General features: G+C 29.8%; 2 protein-coding genes and 1 long non-coding RNA gene across 6 annotated transcripts in view; 1 reads left to right on the top strand and 2 right to left on the bottom strand.

Moving 5' to 3' along the window:
* Positions 1 to 2,516: 2,516 nt before the first annotated feature.
* Positions 2,517 to 4,428, bottom strand: LOC107161959 (uncharacterized). 2 transcript variants are annotated; one of them, XR_001505965.2, is made up of 4 exons: positions 3,388 to 4,428; positions 3,107 to 3,183; positions 2,954 to 3,046; positions 2,517 to 2,866 (listed from the first exon to the last, which is right to left on the bottom strand). It is a non-coding gene; the product is annotated as an uncharacterized LOC107161959 (long non-coding RNA). The 2 variants fall into 2 exon arrangements; XR_001505966.2 differs by having other exon boundaries at positions 4,097 to 4,427.
* A 161-nt stretch (positions 4,429 to 4,589) lies between these two features.
* Positions 4,590 to 7,709, top strand: LOC107161963 (lymphokine-activated killer T-cell-originated protein kinase-like). 2 transcript variants are annotated; one of them, XM_089225293.1, is made up of 7 exons: positions 4,616 to 4,745; positions 4,967 to 4,999; positions 5,060 to 5,159; positions 5,219 to 5,409; positions 5,476 to 5,665; positions 7,073 to 7,369; positions 7,461 to 7,709. In XM_089225293.1, the coding sequence occupies exons 3-7, from the start codon at positions 5,072 to 5,074 to the stop codon at positions 7,601 to 7,603; spliced, it is 909 nt and encodes a 302-aa protein (XP_089081419.1). In that variant the 5' UTR covers positions 4,616 to 4,745; positions 4,967 to 4,999; positions 5,060 to 5,071; the 3' UTR covers positions 7,604 to 7,709. The 2 variants fall into 2 exon arrangements, with proteins under 2 accessions (XP_015364088.1, XP_089081419.1); XM_015508602.2 differs by lacking the exon at positions 4,967 to 4,999 and having other exon boundaries at positions 4,590 to 4,745.
* Positions 7,710 to 9,164: 1,455 nt separating this feature from the next.
* LOC149055500 (protein outspread-like) overlaps positions 9,165 to 20,502 on the bottom strand; it is a 93,042-nt gene continuing 81,704 nt past the window's right edge. The window contains exons 6-23 of one of the 2 annotated variants that reach the window (XM_089225289.1): positions 19,490 to 19,651; positions 19,271 to 19,408; positions 19,035 to 19,204; positions 18,798 to 18,938; positions 18,559 to 18,720; positions 18,383 to 18,498; positions 17,999 to 18,317; positions 17,674 to 17,927; positions 17,287 to 17,601; positions 16,976 to 17,210; positions 15,182 to 16,909; positions 14,897 to 15,044; positions 14,679 to 14,802; positions 14,451 to 14,603; positions 13,679 to 13,790; positions 12,118 to 12,253; positions 10,801 to 10,890; positions 9,165 to 10,363 (exon numbers count right to left, since the gene is read on the bottom strand). In XM_089225289.1, the coding sequence (XP_089081415.1) occupies positions 10,254 to 10,363; positions 10,801 to 10,890; positions 12,118 to 12,253; positions 13,679 to 13,790; positions 14,451 to 14,603; positions 14,679 to 14,802; positions 14,897 to 15,044; positions 15,182 to 16,909; positions 16,976 to 17,210; positions 17,287 to 17,601; positions 17,674 to 17,927; positions 17,999 to 18,317; positions 18,383 to 18,498; positions 18,559 to 18,720; positions 18,798 to 18,938; positions 19,035 to 19,204; positions 19,271 to 19,408; positions 19,490 to 19,651 (4,613 nt within the window). In that variant the 3' untranslated portion in view covers positions 9,165 to 10,253. The remainder of the gene's footprint in view (positions 10,364 to 10,800; positions 10,891 to 12,117; positions 12,254 to 13,678; positions 13,791 to 14,450; positions 14,604 to 14,678; positions 14,803 to 14,896; positions 15,045 to 15,181; positions 16,910 to 16,975; positions 17,211 to 17,286; positions 17,602 to 17,673; positions 17,928 to 17,998; positions 18,318 to 18,382; positions 18,499 to 18,558; positions 18,721 to 18,797; positions 18,939 to 19,034; positions 19,205 to 19,270; positions 19,409 to 19,489; positions 19,652 to 20,502) is intronic. The other variant, XM_089225290.1, reaches the window with a different exon arrangement.

The following is a 20,502-nucleotide window of genomic DNA, read 5'->3' on the forward strand; positions in this document are numbered from 1 at the left end:
TTAAGTTTGTTTACTTTATACTATCTACTTTTTTCTTTTTCTTAACAATAATAAACTGAATTTTCTTTTAAAAGTATTTTATGATTTAAGATGAACAACAATAAACTGTCTTACCTATAGGCTATAGTCAAACGCCTAAATTATCATAGGTATCTTATTGACCTAGTTGGTACTTACTGTTTTAGTGTATTATGAATATTTCGAAAAAAAAATGTTTTACCTATACCTATTTATGTTTTGATGTAATAATTTAACATCTATTATAATATTATATTTTTTAACATGTAACATGTAAGTTCATTCAGTATATTAAATGTAAAATAATATTTTAGCAACATTGTATTGTAACGTAGTATTTCAACAAGGTGTAGAATTTCATGCTTTTATAATTTTTGTATATATAAATGTTAATAACATGTCCATGTTGAGAGTAACCAGGGACTAAAATTATGTGTACAACTAATAATTATATTCTTATATTATTAATATGACAAACTTTAATTTCTTTAATAATAAATAAAAATAAAGCAATACTTTATTTAGTCCAATATCCATTTAATTTTCTAAATATTTAAATTAATAAAGTCCATCTAAGTACCTACTAAATAAACTAATCCGACTAGGTATGCAAAGCTCAGATTTTTTGTTTTTATATTGATACTTCAACATATAATTGTTTACCAATAGTTAAACTATAGTATCTTTTTATAATTGAGTTTTTAAGGGATATAATTTAACAATAAATTAATAGCAAACTGTAAACCTATTTATTAGGATTTTGTACCCATAAAATGTCTTTAGTTTTAAAATAAAATTGGAAAAAAATATGAGATGAAAAATTTATAAGAATCAGTTCAAAAGTATAAACCAATTATGGAAAAAAATAATAAGTTTAAAAAAATTTTACTGCTAAAATAAAGAAGATTTGCTTGATTAAAAATACTGATTGAAATCATCTTAATGGTGAAGCTGATTGTAATAATGAATTGTGCAATTGCTGATTATAACAATTATTTCATATTCAATTTAAGTTATAAATATAATAAAACAGACTTGAAAATTTGAGAAGTATAACTTATTTCATAATAACTTAATTAATCAGATAAAGATTGAGAGTATAAAACTATTAACTATACACAAACCACGATAATTTAAATCAAATTTTATAACAATTGTTGATAAAAAATAAATCTATTAACTATCAAACTATAAGATAAAAATTAATAACTATTAACTAATAACATTATGACATTGTGTTCCCATGTAATTTTTTAATGTTTGTTAAATATACATGCATATAGTATGGTAGGTTAGGTTAGGTTATATTATAAAGTGTATTATAGCTAATCTGTGTATAAAATATTGAAATTTAAAATTGCCAATTTATTATTTTTAATTTCAGAATGTTGTATTGAATTTAAAAAAAAAATTAATTTTCAAATTTAAATTATTTGTTTAATATACTATATATATATTTTTTAAACTTAATTAAGACATTAGAAACTAATGTCATATTACAATTTTACTTTACATAATGAATCAATGAATCGATAGTGAGGTATGAATACACAATTTAGTAGCCAATGATTGATCCATTACTTTTACTTTTAATTAAACTACTAAATTAAAATTTTTCTTTTTGCACTCGGCATGAGGTGTTTGACATTATTACAATAAATTGTTTGTGTATGAAAATTTTACAGGTAGTTGTGACTTACGAAAACTGATAAGTACATTATTATTTGTATATAGTTTTTGTTATAATTTATACACTAGTGCTTGTATTTATAATTCACTAGATAGTAGATACTTTAATCTTGGGTAAAATTTTAATGATTGTAATGAACTCAGTATCTCCTTAGATTCCTCAAAATATTATATTTCTATTCGTCAGTTCAGGAATGATTTACAATCCTTTCCTTTAGTAAATCATCAATTAGAGCAGTGTTTCTCAAATTATGTTAATACCCCCCTGAATAGCAATCAATTTTTTAAAGCCCACGTATGTTAGAATTCAATAGTTAATTTTAATTTATAGCATAAGTAAATTATTTAAATATACCTGCATATTATGAAAAAACTTATAACTTTATCTGTTAATAACAATAAATTTTAGTTTAATTTAAAAAAATTAACTACAGTGAGATGGTTCAACTTGATGTTTTTTAGCTAGTTTTTTTTTACATTAGGTTGGATTTTCTTTAAGCACCTAACCTATTCTTGGGGAATTTAATATTCTGTGATAACATTTAATATTTTATGGTGTAGAAAATTATTGAAAATTTTACATTTTAAACACTGAATATTATTTTATGAAATTGAAAATAATAACAACATAAACAATAACCAATATAATACACTTGGATTGAATCAAATGGTGTACTAAAAAGTTGGTTAAGATAATAAGTATTAAAAAATATAATGAGCATTCACAATCACCAAAAAAAATAAAAATAAGTTATTGTGCATTTCTTTACATAGTACCAACTACTGACTGATAATTATTATATGAATCATTAAGTATATGACATATTATATTTAGATTGCACCATGTACATGTTTTTGTGTGAATGCTCGCTGCCTGTCTTTTGACCAAAACACAATCACTGCCCAAATTAGGTTCTGTGCTTCACAGTTATCCTCAACCCTCCTTAGAGTTAGAGCACTGAGAACCACTGAATCTGAGAATTAAGATTATTTAGTTTAGATTAGGCTACAATTATTTTGATGTAAGAATCTTATTAAATGATTTTTATTTTTGAGTATTTGTTGCTGATTTCTCCAAACCATTTTCCATGTTCTAAGTATCTTTAATTCTTCCTCAGAAAAGTCCCAGTAGTTTATGTTTTTTGACAATAAAGATGATCTGAAAAGTCAAGTACACAGCAGTTAAAATTAATTAAATGTAATTTTATAGCAAAAACATTATTTTTTGTGATATTAATATTTTCACCCGTATTTTCATTTGCTGGCAGAGTAGTAATTTCTGTATCATCTTTATCATTTATTGAATCTACAGAATCAATTTCTATCGTCTTCTACACTTCTACAGTAAATATAAAAAACAAAAGATATTGAAGTTTTAAATTATGTAATATATACTAACCATTAACTGTTTCTTCTTCCAAAATAAGATTTTCTAGATTGTTAGAAACTTAGAAATAAGTTTATCTGATAAACTTTCTGTAAAATAAAATTTCTTATAAGTACCTTGTTCTAATTAAATTTAGGTAGTTTTCTATATTTTATTTTATTATTAGTTTTTTTTATATAAATAGCTATGGACATTAATGCGCGAACTTCAAATTATGTTAAAAATATAAAAAAAGCATTTCATTAAGTAAGACGTAAGTAATGAAAATTTATTATTTTAAAACTTTAAAATACCTGTAAGTTATGATTTTCTTGAATAAAAGAACCTAGCTGGTACAAAATCAGGCTTAATATATTATTTCCAAATCATCCAAATTGTTTATAAAATGTTTGCTACAGAGCTTAGTATACTCTGTTATCACAATAAGAACATCTTTTTTATTTTATTAATCCATTTTTTCCTAAGATTAATGTTTGAAGGAAATTTGTAAAAACATTTAAGAAAATGTATATAAAATATTTGAAATGATTTTAAGTATATTATGAAAAAAAAATGTTGACCTGTGAAATTTTACATAGTCTGTCTTAGCAGAATCACTAATACAACATTTTTAAACCATTATGATTTTGAATTGTGTAATCAAATTTGAAATTAGTAAGGAAGCTAAAAACAAACTCTTTGCTCGTATAACACAATAATAATATATATTGTATAACATTTATTTCTCTTAGCCCAGAACTATATTATTTTGGTAAAAGATGAATGGTAGATGATGATATAACTATCACTATTCTTTTTCCACGGAGAAAATCGATTTTTTTTAATTTCCACGAAAAACATCTTTAGAGTCTGTGCTCTCAAACGACACAGTCACACCAATACATCATAGAGCATGTTCTATGCTCACCACCAACTAAGATAATATCATGATGTGTCTTCATGATGCTCCTACATAATATGTTAACTTCTAACATTTATACATGGAATAATATGTGTTGTTACTTGTTCTTGTTCAATGTAAGTAGAAGCACGATGTAGAGAAGATACAGAAGATGTGAAGTCGTGGTCGAATATCTAGGGGGTTTAGACGTTTTAGTTAGTTTTTACCATGAACTTGAGTGTTTGACTGGCTTGAGGCGTTTGAGCGCAACATAGATATTAATAATTAATGAAAGATATTTACATGCACACATCACTCTATTTTATTAATTTAACCATGACGATGGCGTATCCACTATCCAACATGATAAAATTATCATGCTATCCATGAATGTATCCATTCGTTTTCGTTAATAAAATAATAACCATGTTCAATGCATAGATAATATAATATGATGTATATATTATCTATGGTTCAATCGTTCAATGTTGAGCAAACGAATTTTTAATTTTTATCTTACGAGTTTTGAATTTCTGATAGTACTTATCATGGAACATACGAATAACCCGACAACTTCGTCTCCTCCATGTGAAATGTGTATAACGAATTTTTCATATTCGCTGTTCAGAAATTCATGATTTCAGTTTTTCTTTTTCATTTGATTAACCGACGAATTCAAAATTGAAGTATTTTATCCTTATATCCGATTCAATATACATCTATATAATCAGTTACAAATCGTGAATGACCAAAAGGACGCAAACTTGACAGGTAATGAACCAATGAATAGTTAAAAAATATTTTATAACTGACTAGGTAACAACTTTTGCTACAACGCTATTTGCAGTTTTCAGAGTTTTCGTTAGACGAGTACCTAATATTTTTTGACGAAATTATATTTATCTTAAGATACCAACTTCATTAGGATTTATTACTTGGCATTACGCATAAAAATAACCCTGTGTCCATGCTTAACATTTATCTTTTTATAGTTGTGCGGACTTTTGAACAATATTAGTACATAGGTAATAATACAATATTATTTTTTTTTTTGATATTTAACTTATTATCTATTCTGTTTACAGAAAAAAAATAAGATGAGCAATTATTCCACTCCAAAAATACTGCGCTCCACAGCAAAATTACCAGAAACGCCTGCCTTGGAACGCATTGGATATGGAACTGGTGTGTTATTTCTCAAGTAATGTTAATGTGCAGTCATGATAACCTTTATAATAACTTAGGTGTCGGTGTGTTCAATTTGCAAAGAAAAGATCAGTCGCCGTGGGCAGCAAAAATTATCAGTCGTAATGCTGGTAGAGATCGCAAACAGTTTAGCAACCGTTTGCAGCTAGAAGCTAAAGTGTTATCGTCACTCAACCATCCTAATATAATTGGCTATCGAGCATTTGTCAAGAGACCTGATGGCCGAGAAGTATGATTTTACCATTTAAAATAACTATAGTTTTAAATGTTTTCTGTAAGGTTTTTTTAATTTTAGGTACTGTTAATGGAACAATGTGAACAAAGCTTAATTGATTTGATTGAAACACGCAAGGAAGAGAATCTTGGACCATACCCTGTAGAATATATCACAAAGGTTGCTGTGGACATTGCAAAAGCATTAGAATATTTACACTCATCTTTAGTATTGCATGGAGACATAAAATCTGGGAATGTTTTGGTGAAAAGTAAGTCTGTTTATGTGTTGTAACTAGTGTTTGAAAATTTCATGAAATTTAAAATTGTGAATCATTTAAGTATTATTATAATTTTATTATTTTTATTTAAGTTTTATTTAAACGTATAATTGTCATAACTTACCTCCAGAATTTTATAATAATAGGGAATACAATCAATGACTACTCATTAATGGTGGTTTTCATTGGTTAAGTTATTGATAAATATTCATCATCAATATTTGTACTAGAAAAAATTTCAATGTTTTACTTTTTTGTGAAATATTTCATACTTCAAATACTAGCTGTAACTACTAGTAACTAGATATGTACATCATATATAGGTATATATAGGTATCAAAAGAATTACTTTGATAATTTAATTTGATCTAAATCATACTCCTCATAGTCCAGTACTTTAATATTAAACAAAAAGTTTTGTGAATCTCTTAAAAATTAATGATAACGGCATATTGGCTGAGACACAATATTGTTGTCCTTTAACCAATTAAAATTTCAATATTTTACTAGCCAAATAATAAAATATTCAAATTCAATTTTAAGCCATAAAAATGTCTACAGATTTTTGTATCAATACTCTAACAAAAATAATTCAACATATTTCTTTATTTTAAATATTTTAAAAGTGGTCCATGGCCCTAACTGAAAGTTTTATTTTCATATAAGTTAATTTAGCTCATAATAGTTGGAACAACTACTTCAGGCCTATTTTTTAGTAGTCATTGAAAATTAAAATTAAGATTTGTTTAATATTGTATTTAGGTATTTTAGAATAGAAAATAATTGTTACATGTTATTTAAGTTTTTAACAGGATTATAATAAATTTAATTAACATAAGAGGATGTCGCACTGTATGTTTTGTCACCATCTTACATAAATACAACATAGACAATTTTTATTCAACAGTTTCAGTAGTGTGCTGTTAGTTTTGATAATATAAGAGTGGGTTGACCTATTATAAAATTTAAAGGTAAGATTTTATCTAGGCATCTACGCAGACTTTTATTGATATTATATTTAAGTAAATTATAACCTTTTTGAAACTACATTTTAAAATGATCATAACTTCAAATCAATAACACCAATAAAATCCTATGTGGGGCCCTAAATAATAATCTTAAATTGTATAATATATCAATTAAAAACAGTCAATTCACTCTAATATCAAAACTAACAGCATACTATATGAAACTGATGAAAATTTGCAAAATTGTACATGTTTTAGACACTGAAGACATGCAACATGCTCTTAATACAAAATTCTAGTGACTGAACTAAAAGTAATGTTACCTGAAAAATTGTTAATTCTTGTACTGTGAATAGACTTACATACAACAATATATTTAGTTATTAACTTTCTATTTTTAAGACTAATAAGATTGATATAATGTCCACAGATAACTTTGAGATTGTAAAACTTTGTGATTTTGGTGTCAGTTTACCTTTGAAATTTGATGGAACATTGCATAAAATCAAAGGTTGCAGAGCATTATACATTGGGACTCCTTGTTGGTCTGCTCCAGAAGTATTAAAAGGTGAAGAATGTTTGGGAGCTATCATCACAAGTAAAGCTGATATTTTCAGTTATGGTTTGGTACTTTGGGAGATGATGACTTTATCATTCCCAAACTCAAGTACAGCAATTAATGAATCATATTACACTGGAATGAGTGATGACTTGGATGCCCATTTAGGTGATTTTTTGTAAAAACCAATAATATACAAATAATAACCAATAATAAACTAGTATATTACTAACTATAATCAATATTTATTTTCATTCAGGTGAGAGACCACCAATACCTGAGGGTTTGGCAAGTGATCCAAGATACAAACAAATTATTGAGCTGTTTAATATGTGTACAATGCAAGATTATAAAATGAGACCTTCAGCAAAACAGATATTACAGTTTATGGGTATTTACTAACCTTTAAATTATTTGTTCTAACTATAATTTTAGTACTTATATTAAAATAATTTTTATGTGCCTTATTTGTTTTATATTTAAAAGTATACACATTAATGCTTTTCAATTGTTTATGATATGTTACCAATAAGAATAATTTTTAAGCTTATGAAAGTTTTAATTTCCTTGCAAAAGCTATTGATGTTAAAAAATATTTAATCTATAAATTTAATTCAAATTTCTTTAAAATCTTATTTTAACTCAAAAACTGCATTATTTTTTTTCTTAAAAAAATGTATTTTATTTTAAAACTAAATAAAAACTTAATCTTAATAGAGTTGAAAAGCACACTTTTTTGTAATTATAATGTTATTGATTTTCAATAAATGTTCAAAAAGCAATTTTCGAAACTATTTTTTTAAGCTGTCTTGATTTTTTTTTTCTATATTCAGAAGTAAATTCATTTTTTTAGTAATTATAAGGGATGTTAACTTTCATATTGGTCTAGGACGAACTTTCTAATAATTTATAAATTCTGAGCTGAGTGACTATTTATTGGTCTTCCAATACATTTGCTGTTGATTTTTTTTTGTCATACTTTAGTGCTTCAACCTGCTATTTTGATTGTGGTTTCTGGAAGTTAATTGGATCTAGTTGGCACTTGGACTAAAGGCAATAAATTCCTTGTACTTTTCAAAACGGAGGAATAACAAATTTTATTAGATTTAACATAAGGCTTTGCAGAACTTAAATAATCTAAAATAAAAATAATTAATTTAATTTGCCTATAAGATGACTAACAGGTATCAAATTTGTTTACTTTCGTAATATTATATTAACCATGATAATATTATGTGAAATTTAATATGACATTATTTGAATGTTGACAGAATTACTTTGAAAACTAATACAAATAGGTTATTTTATTTTTGTCATTAAAATGACTACTGCATTTTTGAGATTAGTAAATTAACTTAGTTCCAGTAATTTTAAATTTGGATTACATTCATAAGTAAAAATTTATTAAAATTAAGGAGGAGCTAACATAATTAATTATAATGTGAGCTTTGACTTCGATTTCATATAATGTATACAATTAAAAAGTGAGTTTATATTATTTTTTTTTAGTGGGAGGGGGTTAGTCTCTCTCTAAATTTTTCATCCATGGTTACGTTAAAACAATATTACTCAATACTGCACATATAGTTCTGTAAAAAAACCATTAAATATTTTTTGATGCCAACCAAAAAGAAGTTTTAAGAATATTTTTATTTATATTTTCTAACTTTCAGAATGTATATAAAAAAATAGAAAGCCATGGTGGGGATTTAACCATAAATCGCATAAACCGTATTTGCATTTTGTTTTTTTTTTTTGTTTCGAAAAATAAACGATAACACGGCATTCTGGGTAGCCTTTTTCTACGCAGTCATTGTTTTCTGTTACATTATAAAAACATTTTCATAAATGGTACTGCGGCGCTCTCAGTATAATATTATTTAGGTTTTAGAACGCACTTATCAATATTAGGTAGTTATTTTGTATTTCAAATAAAACTGCAAAAAATAACAAATTATAATAATTAAACAAACCGCAAAAAAAAATATTTATTTGTTAGATTGAGCTTCGCATAACAACAAAAAAAAGTCTTAAACTAAAAATAATAATAATAATAAGAGGGGATATTTAACTATCGAGGCACAATATAGAACTGAATTATTTTTAAACTCAAAACAGTCGAAAGTGTCAAATTAGAATAAATTTGTACACATTCCTATTTTAATGTTCTGGTATAATATCATGATTTTGTTTTATTAACAATTTCGCGACTCAAACGGGTTTACAGATAGTGATGGGAGGGGGTGGGATGTACGAGTTACGAACTCGACGTATTTGGTTAGTTTTGTAACACTATTTAACGAAAAAAAAAAAACACACACACACTAATATTCGAAAAAAAAAATGCAATAATAAAAATACAATACAACACGCGACGACGAACATAATATATTATTATTTTCATATCATATACCTACGAGAAGAAAAACAAAATATACTGTAAGTATAATTATAATAAATATTCAAAATGTTTAACGCTTTCGGTCTCTTAGCTGACACAAATATATTATACACATTACAAGAGGGTAAGAGTACTGTTTGCAGCTATATAAAATATTAATAATAAGACTACGAAATACAATAATATATTGTTATGCACATCACGTAAAACTATGTACAGCTTTTATATTATTGGTATACAAAACTAAATAGGCTGAACACATGCGTTTTTTCAAACGAAAAGGGGGAAGAAAAAACCTATTTTTTAAAACGAAAAAAAAACATAATAATATTCAATAATACATAATAGGTTTATATATTATATATAATATATTTTATATGAATATTATGATGTTATATAACGATAAAACGAACAAAAACGATTCAATATGAATCACACACACACACGCACATGTCACAATATACATTATATATTGGTATTTTGCGTGCACGTGGAGGTAATTATAATTTTATATTACAATAATCATCATCATTACTGTATCAATCTTAAAACATAACGTAACAATAACTAAAATAATAATTAATACGCAGTGTAGATCGCGCACGGGATGCATGCCGGGCGACGACTTCCGGCGGATGACCGAGTGCCGTTTTACCGCCGTTCGAACATTTTCTTCCGGTCGGCCACCACGCCGCACATGGCCGGCGTCCTCAGCAAGATGCTGTTAACCCTGGACAGTTTCTTCGGAGACCTCTTCGGCTCTGCGAACGCGATACAAACATGGATAAGTGCAACGTGTTTATTTATTAAACCAGCAAAATTAAATTATGACCAACACCTGTGCAGCGCTGCAGCAGGAAAATATTAAACCGGATTATTCAGATTTCACCTATCGGAAAAGTCACACTGGACAGATTTTATTTTAAATTCTTAAAATACCTATGACGGTAGCTAGATTACTTTGGAACGAACAGATAATTAATATTTATTTAATTAAACAAAACTTTTAAATGCTTAGTTTTAAGAAAATAACAATATGAAATTTATACATTATACAATTTCAGAAACGGATGATATAATATTTCTAAACAATCAAAGTTTAGTTGTTCAGACGCATAATAAAATCAGAGTTAGTAAGTATTTTATATTATTTTGTACAAAAATAGGGAAAAACACATGTAAATGCTTATAAAATTACCTGCTGAAGGGTTTAGAGCCGAGGGTTCCGCGTGACGAGGAGTCACGTCACACGTTTCTGGTGTAACGAGTGACCCGTCGACAATGGGCTCTATAAAATCAAAACAAAAAACTGATTCAATACAACTTTCAGATAATATAATACATTTTTACACTAACAAGACCGTATTCTGCTTCAATAAATTTAGTATTAGTCTATAGAGTCCGGACTTTTATGTCCTTTTAAAAAGCTTCAAACATGCAATCTATGGTAAGTATATAGGTACATACATACATGTTACAACAAACAGTAAGTACCAAGTATATTTTCAGAGCATGATCGTAGATTATTTTTTCCAAAAAGTTGTCTTCTCTAAGATAAAATATTTTTTTTCAAATAAAAGGACAGTAGGAAAGTATATATTATATTGTTCAATCTTTGTGTTATTTTGTACGTTGAAAAAATAATAAAAAATAATTGTTAATAGATAAAGCAGTAGAAATGGATATGTACATCTGGCACAACGCACAAAAGTATTTGTTATTAGGCGCAGAATGCATAAAACGGAAACAAAAATAAAAAGTACTCAGAAGTCAGATAGTAGGTAAAATAAAAAATAAAACTGTATGATCTTAATACATGATATTAGCCTAAACTTTAAACGATTATATTTACGTGTCTATTTTAAAACAAAAAAATCCAGACTCTAATATATTAATAATTAAGAACATTAAAAAAAATATTTAATGTGTGGATATTGACCGACTTCGTTCCAGTCGGGCGGACGGGCGTGCTGGATCGATTCCGAAATCTGTCATATTTTATTAGTTGTAAGTATATGTTTACCACACACATCAATAGTATTATTAATGTGTTTAGTTTAAAATATAATGTACCAGGTAGCTACACCGATTAATAGATAAACGTCTTCGAATTGTGATGCACCTACTTAAAATGTTATATGTATAGGTAAATACATAGCGCGTAGATCAGAAACCGTTGCAGACCGGAACCAGGGAAATCTGTGGGATTTTAGTTTTCTAACCGCCAAAAGAACCGGAATCGGACCAAAACCAACAATACGATAACCAGAGATCTACAAGAAAACAATACACCAAAACCAGAGCAGAGAGTGTTGAAAACGGTCCCGGTTCTATTACATATATATATTATATACCAAGTAGCAGCTGTCTCAGCTTTCAGGCTACAACCAAAGGAACGTACACCGGAAACCCGTCCACCCCTCCCCTCCCCCCCAAAACAGCCGCCCGTCGCCCGAGTACGCGTCCTCGGTTACTTTGGTATACTTTGGTTGCGCGTGTGCTGTATAGTGTATACCTCGAGTACGGCTCCTGCAGGCCGCGACGGTCCTCAACTTATTTACCAGCGCCACTACGACAGGCCGGTCGACCCGCGTCACCGTCGCGTCGTACTGTTCAAAACTGTTCAAAATGCTGTCAAGCGATTCGCCATGCTGTTGTGTGCGGTCAAGCAATAAAAGGTATATATAAAAAAAAATATTGATTATACAAACAGGGATTATATTAATAGGTATGTGTACAATATACAATTATTGTTAACTACAAGTGAAATAAATATAAATATTTAGGTAAAAGATGCGTAGTAGGTGTAGCATTATTACAAATATTATACCTATACACAATAATACGCAGACTACGATTTGGAATATATATACAGAGTGATTTTTTTATCATGAACCACTCATTATTTCAAAAAGTATATATGTTTTTGAAAATATTTTTTTACAAAGTTTCATGTTGTTAAAAACAACGTTTTTATTAAAAAATGTATGTTTTTTAATATTTTTTATCCTTATAATTTTTTTACTTTTTACTTGTTTGCATGACAACCTAGAGTTTTAATTTCATATTCCAAAGCTGAATATTTTTCTAAGTATTTTGATACGTAAAAATCGAAATTTGGACGAGTAGTTTATAAGTTATAAGTATTTAAAGTTTAGATTGGCAGAATGAAGTGGTACGGGGTTACCCCGCAAAATGTTTGTCCACTACTCCACTTCACAAAACTTTAAATTCTTATAACTCATAAAGTACTCGTCCAAAATTCGATTTTTATGAATCAAAATACTAAGAGAAATATTCTGCTTTGGAATATGAAATTAAAAATCTATGTTGTCATTAAAAAAAATAAAAAACTTAAAAAAATGTTAAGGATAAACAATATTTAAAAATATAATTTTTTAATAAAAACGTTGTTTTTTTAACAACATGAAACTTTGTAGAAAAATATTTTCAAAAAAATTGATACTTTTTGTAATAATGAGTGGATCATGATAAAAGAATCACCTGTATGATTATTATACGGTGTTATGATAAGACCGTTGTACAATTAGTTTTGAAATGCTTTAAAAATTTCGTAATTTCGAAATGCTACATAAGGATAATAAACGAATCGACGACAGGGTGTCCACGTACATAACAGTATTACTTATAACTGCTGTAATTTATTATGTGAAGGAAGTCCGAACTTTTATGTTCTTGAAATGGTTTTGATATGACGCGATAATACTTGGAAACTAATATTGAAATATTTAATTAAATTTTTTATTTAAATATGTCAAAAAAATATTGCATGTAGATTGTAGGTACTTGCAACGAATTATAAATTTTAATACGTGTATTGCAAGCGGTTTGCATTCAATTTTTAGCATTCCGTTCGTTTCGACAAGTATGAAAAAATGTTTAAATGTCACCTTTATTATACAACTCCAACTACCATTACCTTACTATATTACTACTACAACTACTATTATACAAGAACTTTGTCTACGGTGTAAAATCAGCGAATAACAGGTGTCATGCAATAGCGCACTACTATAATATTATAAACAATGTGATCATGCTTGATTCCCACTTACCAGTATGTCTTGCTTCAATCGGCCTAGTTCAGCGTCTGTCGTGATTTCGAAGTCTGATGATACGTTATCGTTGGTCCCCTCGGATACTAAATGTGCTCGGAGTTGCTTGTTCCTAAATGACGAGCGTTCAACGAGAAAAATACGACGTTAGACTATATTATGGTATGTAATATTTTAAGATAAATTTGGGCAAGGAACTTATGGGAACGATTTGGTCGGTGCGAAAAGGCAAGGGAGGTATATACAATGTCTCAGAAAGATCCGAAAAAATATGCTAATTAAACGTATGATAAATTTTTTTAATATTATATGATAAGTAAATAATTTAAGATGTATACTCATATTAGCAAATTCTCAAAAATCATATTTTTAAAAAAGTTATTACTTTCCAAATTAATTTAACCAAAAAAATGTTGAATTTTAAAAAAATTCTAACAAATAAACTACTTGATAATTTTTTTACCATCAAATTTTTCTCATAATCATATTCACAAAATAGACTATTTTGAATTTATCACAAAAATTGTTTATCAAATTTTAAGTTTTTAATTTTTACTAATAAAAAATAAAAATTTAAGAAATTATACTAAAAATGTAGTACAAGAGGCAATGAATTAAAATAGAAAAAACAATTTTTAAATATTGAATATAATAAAAGTTATTCCATATGTCAGATCATTGTGAGACACCCTGTATATAAGTAATGATTAGTTTTCGAATAAAGTAAAACTTTGGCCGGAACGTTCTAAAGGATTTGACGAGAGGCACTTACCTGGAATCCAACTGTATGATCTGCTGCTGGGCTTGTGCCAGTTGCGAGTTGGCCGATTTTAGTTCTTCTTCCAGGTTCGCCGATTCGACGCACTTGATTGAGTATTTTTCGGATAACGAGAGAATTTCTTTTTTTATTTCTTCCATTTCGGCTCTGAAATTCAAAAAGCCCAGTCATTAGTACCACAATTTTTCCCTCAGCCAGTGTTTGTGTTCTCCGACGACGCACTCATGTTCTTTATGCAGAGCACCGATGTCGTGATTGGATTGGATCTTTTTCAAAAATTCAGTCTTGAACTTGGTCACTTCCTTTTGCACTTCAGCTTCGTGGGCTTTTCTCATCGCATCCAACGCTACAATTAAATAATAACATTGCAATATTATAATAGTTTTACTAATAACCACTGTGGTTGCCCATTGCATAAATGCATAATAAACGCTACTCACCGGCTAGAGTCGCGTGTGTTTCCTCAGCAAGCGCTTGTTCCTTTTCCAGTTTTAACGATTCGGTCTCCTGGCGGTGTTTTTCCTCCAATTCAACGATAATACGTCTATGTGAATTCTCCATTGCTAACAAACCTTTTTCGCATAATGCCTAAGACACAGTTATGAGTGATTTAAAATAAATTAATAAAATTTAACGATTTTAATTTACAATTTAAAATTATGCGTGTCGTAAATAAATACGGATATTTAATTTTCTAAGTTTTTTTGTTGTTATTTTTTTCTTACCCTTAAATGTTCAATTTCCGTTTGATACCTCAGCTTGGTTGATTCTTCTGTCATAATGCTGTTGGATGAATCATTTGAAGCCAAAGAAATTTGATAGGATAATCTTAAATTGTCCATTTGTTGGCTGTATTCAGAGTCTAGTGCGCTCAGGCGTTTTTCTAATTTTCTTATTCGGTCTTTGAGTAAATTTTGTTCTTGGTCGTTTACGGCCGATAATTTTTGTTTTTCCTCCTCCAAGCGATTCTTTAACTCAGCTACATCCATTTGGTGTTGCTTATTAACGGCCTCCAGTTCGACATCGCGTTCCTGTTCGTATCCCTTGATTTTTTCTTGTAGATAAACACATCTCTGGCATTCCTGGCACTGCGCTAGATACATTTGTAATGAGGCTATTTGCATGCGCAAGTCGTGACATTTGTTACACACATCTTCTATCCAAGAAGTGGTCTTGTTTTCATTGCGTAATGGTTGTGGGTCAGACACAGGTCCATTCAACTGCCGCTTATCGATTATCTCTTCCATACATGACCGTAAAGCCATCACTTCGGTTTCAACTTCTCCCAGACTGTCGTGCAACATTCGCTTATCGTCTACTGGAGGTAAACATTGGCACATTTTGGCCGCTAGATATTGGCATTCAGATAGAGCTTCGTCTTCATCCATGTCTGTCTTACATTTTGGAGTTTTCTCCACTAGGTTTAGACCAGACTCTAACATACAATGAAGCACTGCCACTTCGAAATACTCTTCCAAGCAATTTTTTTCCTCTGAACGTCTTGCCTTGGTCGGTAATTTCTGTAAAACTTCGTCAATTTTTATTTCGACCGAATTTCGAACCTCATTCAACCACGTTTCTAATTTCCCTCTATTCATTACACATTGGATGAGCATGACGCTACCCTTATCAGATAGATCTTGAGTTTTAAAATAGTAGTCTAATGCCATGTGCATCTCGGTGTCCGTAACAATGTTCTCTAAACAGTCATACGCGATGGTTTTTACTTCATCAACATCCCATTTGTATTTTTGTATTACACTCATTCGATTGTCCAAAAATTCTTTTACTCTTTTTTCGGTGTTATTTTTTATCCCAATTATTTTATCAACCTCCGCGAATAGTTCAATATTAGAGTCGAGTCGGTTTTTAATTCGGTTTGTTGTCTCTACTGCTATGTCATTTTTAATCAATTGTTTTAATTTATTTAAAAAAACCGATTCGGTCGCAACTTTTTCAGCTAATAATGTTGTTTTTGCTTCATCGTCCAAACGTCCTTCGTTTAGAAGTTTTCTTCTTTTGGACGCGATCTCGCTCATTTTCGCACGCCAAGCGCTTTCGATCTTACAGATTTCTACTTCTTTGGTATCGATACCATCTTCTACTATAATATTCATGGTATCTGGATTAGCCTTTTGCATTTCGGCGACTCTATTTTCTAAAGAAGTCATTCTAATAAGCACTTTCATAGGTTCACTACTCGTTGCGCTATCTAATGATTTTCGACGCAGTCTAGACGCAACTGTGCTGGCTCGACATCCCGTATCCTTGGAATCAGATTTTTCTATTGCATTACCATTAGTTACGTCGAGTTTACTGATTTTCTTTTCCAAATCCACTAGTTTCTCTTCTAACTCTTTGCATATAGTAAACGATTCACGTCCTTTGAGCGACAAAGAACGACGTTTCTCTCGCCCCTCCGACTTTGTAAGTTTTTGTTTTAACAAACGAATCTGTAAAATCAAGACAGGAATAGTTTTAATTCATCGCATATTATTAATTAATAGTTTTTATTTTACTTGTTTATCAGCTGCAGTAAGTTTTGTAGTTAGATCTTGAATCCTAGCTGCCATCATAGACGATTGAGCCTCATACGTTTGCTGCCTAATCTGTAAATCTTGTCTGGCATTAATCAACTCCAACTCTAAACAATCAGTTTGAATGTTTGATTCTCTAAGTTCCCGTTTCATTGCTCTTATTTCTTGAACAGCTTTTTCAAATCTACAGCGTAGATCTTCATATTCTTCAATAATCCTAATAAAAAAAATACATAGTTCTCCATATAATTAGAGAAAAAGATATTATTTATTTAAAAAAAAAAAATATTAACCTTTCTTTATCCATGTTTTCAGTATCCAAGTCTAAATCAATATTAGTCAAATCACTTAGTGAATCTAAGCTCCTAGCTCGGCTATCCCGAATAGATGCATTTATTGGCACTGACCGACCTTCTAGTTCACGAACCCTCCTGTAAAGAGATTCGTTTTCTTCGATGCCTCTGGCTAATCGATCGGATACATCAGCTAGAGTGCCTCTTAGTCTAGAAACTTGTTCTCTAGTTCTTTCCAATTCGTCGAGGTGTTTTTCCGACTCATTTTGTACTGAACATAAAGTCGTTTCCCAGTTTTTCTTTTCATCCCTGTAACTATTAATATACATAATATTAGTATTATAAAGTTTTCAAAATATTGCATATATTTCAAAATTGAAGATTTACCTTTTTTTCATTGAATCGAATTCCAACAATTGGTCAGATTTTTGTTTTATCATCTCCTCGGCCATTTTCAAAGACGTCCCCATAGTTTCTATTTGCTTTTGTAACGCTAATACATCATGTTTGCGTTGTCGCAGTCTTATCAACTCTTGCTCAGCATTACTCAACTGACACAATACACTAGTTAGTTGTTTTTTCACATCTATTAGGTCATCTGTTTGTTTTCCTACTCGCCCCACTAACGAACTTCGATCACTCTAAAAATTTGAACAAAAGTAGTTATTAAAAATACAGCGTGTTAAATTATTTTTAATCAATTCCGATTTACCTTAGTATCATCAGATTCTGCACACGATGATAACAACAATTCTTCGGACTTTGAACTTTCAGATATACTTCTTGGGGACACGGGAGGAGAAGATTTTGAACGTTTAGCTGCTAAAGATCCCCCGGTAAATATTCTACTCCTAGGTCCACCTCTCGCTCGTTCTTTAACTTTAGATATTGGTGTTCGGTTCAGAGGAGGTGATGGCGGTAAAGTATCACCCCAATCACTACTTTCGCGTCTTCCACATTCAGAAGCTGTTCTATACTCGTCATCCGAAGAAAAAACAATCGACCTCGAAGAAGACAATGTACCATCCAAACTAAAAACAAAAACATGATATAACTTAATATAATACAAAACAGATGAAAAATAAAATATATTTACGAAGGTTTGGTCATATTTTCTTCGGTAAGCCCAGCGGATCTCCTTATGGCCGATACCCAATTAGTTCGTATTCCAGACGTTATTGCTGATAGTATAACTTTTTTATCATCCCAAGACTGCAAACAGAGTGTCACTTAGCAACTTAAAATTTATAAGTGATTAATAAGATTACTTACGATTGTTTGAAACCCGTAATTCCTGTTTACTTGTACTTCACTAACAGTAGTAACGCAACTTAAATCGACTACACCGTCTAAGATGCCTTGATCTTCAGCCGTCGGGTCGCGGTAAAATAATAACGCAGAACCCCTTAGTACAAACCAATGCTTATTCCATTCCTAGGTACATATTATATTTTAATTATTGCCTATTCAAATTGGGTTTTTTTCCTTAAAAATTAATATTTACAACTTACATCTGATGTGCTTCCTTGTTTCATAAGCCAGCCTTTCTTTATATTCATTAAATCTTCGGTCGGTAAATCAACTCTAAGTTCTGAACTAGGCGAGTACCGTAAAGACAAATCCAGCCCACACCCGTCCGGATCTCCACGTACCTATAAACAACATTTGATTTTTTCATATTTCGATACTTATATTATTTCATTATAAAAGTTTAAAATATGATCGAATAGATGGATTACAAAATATACCTGTTTTTGATTGGTAACGTCTGAATCCCTCGTAGGCTCCACATTTCTAGGTTTAGATAATATCCCATTACTTATATTGCGAGGATGTAACCGAGTGATAGAATCAGCGATTTCTTTTAACTTACATTCACTTTCGTATTCTTCGATCAGCAATCTTCTGGTAACGCAATCTGAAATTACGATCAAATTAAAAATACTTTTTCAATTTTAATAACCCAATTTTCGATTTCACTTGCCTGTTGAATCGGTCTGATCCCACCCGGAAGAAGATGTCTGAGACAAACTGGAATTCGACCGATGTTGTTCAGTGGATCTAAGTCGTACATTATCATCCGTCCGAACTTTTTCCCGAGTAGGTGGTGAATTCGAATAAACTGTAAACAACAATGTAGTATTAGTATGATATATAATATAATATTATAATTCTGCAAGAGTTAATCAAAAATTATTTTTACTTTTTCGATCTGTTTTGTTTGTAGGGACTGTGGCCACGATAACGGGAGCTGTTGATGAACGCGATCTTTGGTCTCGATCGGGTACACTTGGTGCCAAAGTCGTCCATCCCGTCGTTTGTTGCTGATGACTAGTCAAATTTGTACTCGTCGAATTGGTAGTGGCTAATAAAAAATAAGAAAAATCAGTATATTGTTCATGAAAGAATATAAGGTACCTAATAATATAACGGCTTCGCGAAAGGAATATGAATTATAGATCAATGACCGATTTTTTAAACAACATTTAACATTATATTATATTATTATAATCGAACATGGCACTTAGACATAAATATTATAGTATACTGACACTATATAGCTGTTTGCCTGTTTACGTTGGTAAATTTCTAAATGCATTTTATTTTATTATTACCACTACCGTGATAACAGGATTGCATACATAATATTATCGCGTGTATGTGTAATAATTTTTATCTCTAAGGTAAAACATACGAACGTTTAACGGATCGACCTGCAGTTTATTAATTCGTTTTATACTTTTATGTACGCCGTTATTGAAGACCGTTCCTTTTTTCTTTACATTAACTTTTAAGTAATCGACAATAATTGTTGACTAATACAATCGAAGGCAGAATATAATAACGCGTGTACGCATTATATAGGAACCACCTATACCTATATAATAATATAATGCGTATTAAAAATTACCATATTATAATAATACGCATCGAAGCTGGTCCGAACGCTATTTGTATGCTAAGAATTGTGTATACAGAGCAACCGCCGGACCGTCTGTTATGAATAAATTCGTATTCATATTTAAATATATTATAGTGCCTACCTATATTATAATTATACATATACACACAGCATCGACAGTATGCTTGTATATTTATACATAATTTAATGCCTGTGCGAGTTTTCTGGTATATATATATATACCTATAGACACATAACATATTATATTATGACCTAAAGGTTCATAACACATAACACCACCTTTACAATATTTT

This window comes from Diuraphis noxia, unplaced genomic scaffold (assembly GCF_037042655.1).
Source record: "Diuraphis noxia isolate RWA-SAM2 unplaced genomic scaffold, SU_Dnox_SAM2 contig0004, whole genome shotgun sequence".
NCBI classification, from domain to species: Eukaryota; Metazoa; Arthropoda; class Insecta; order Hemiptera; family Aphididae; genus Diuraphis; species Diuraphis noxia.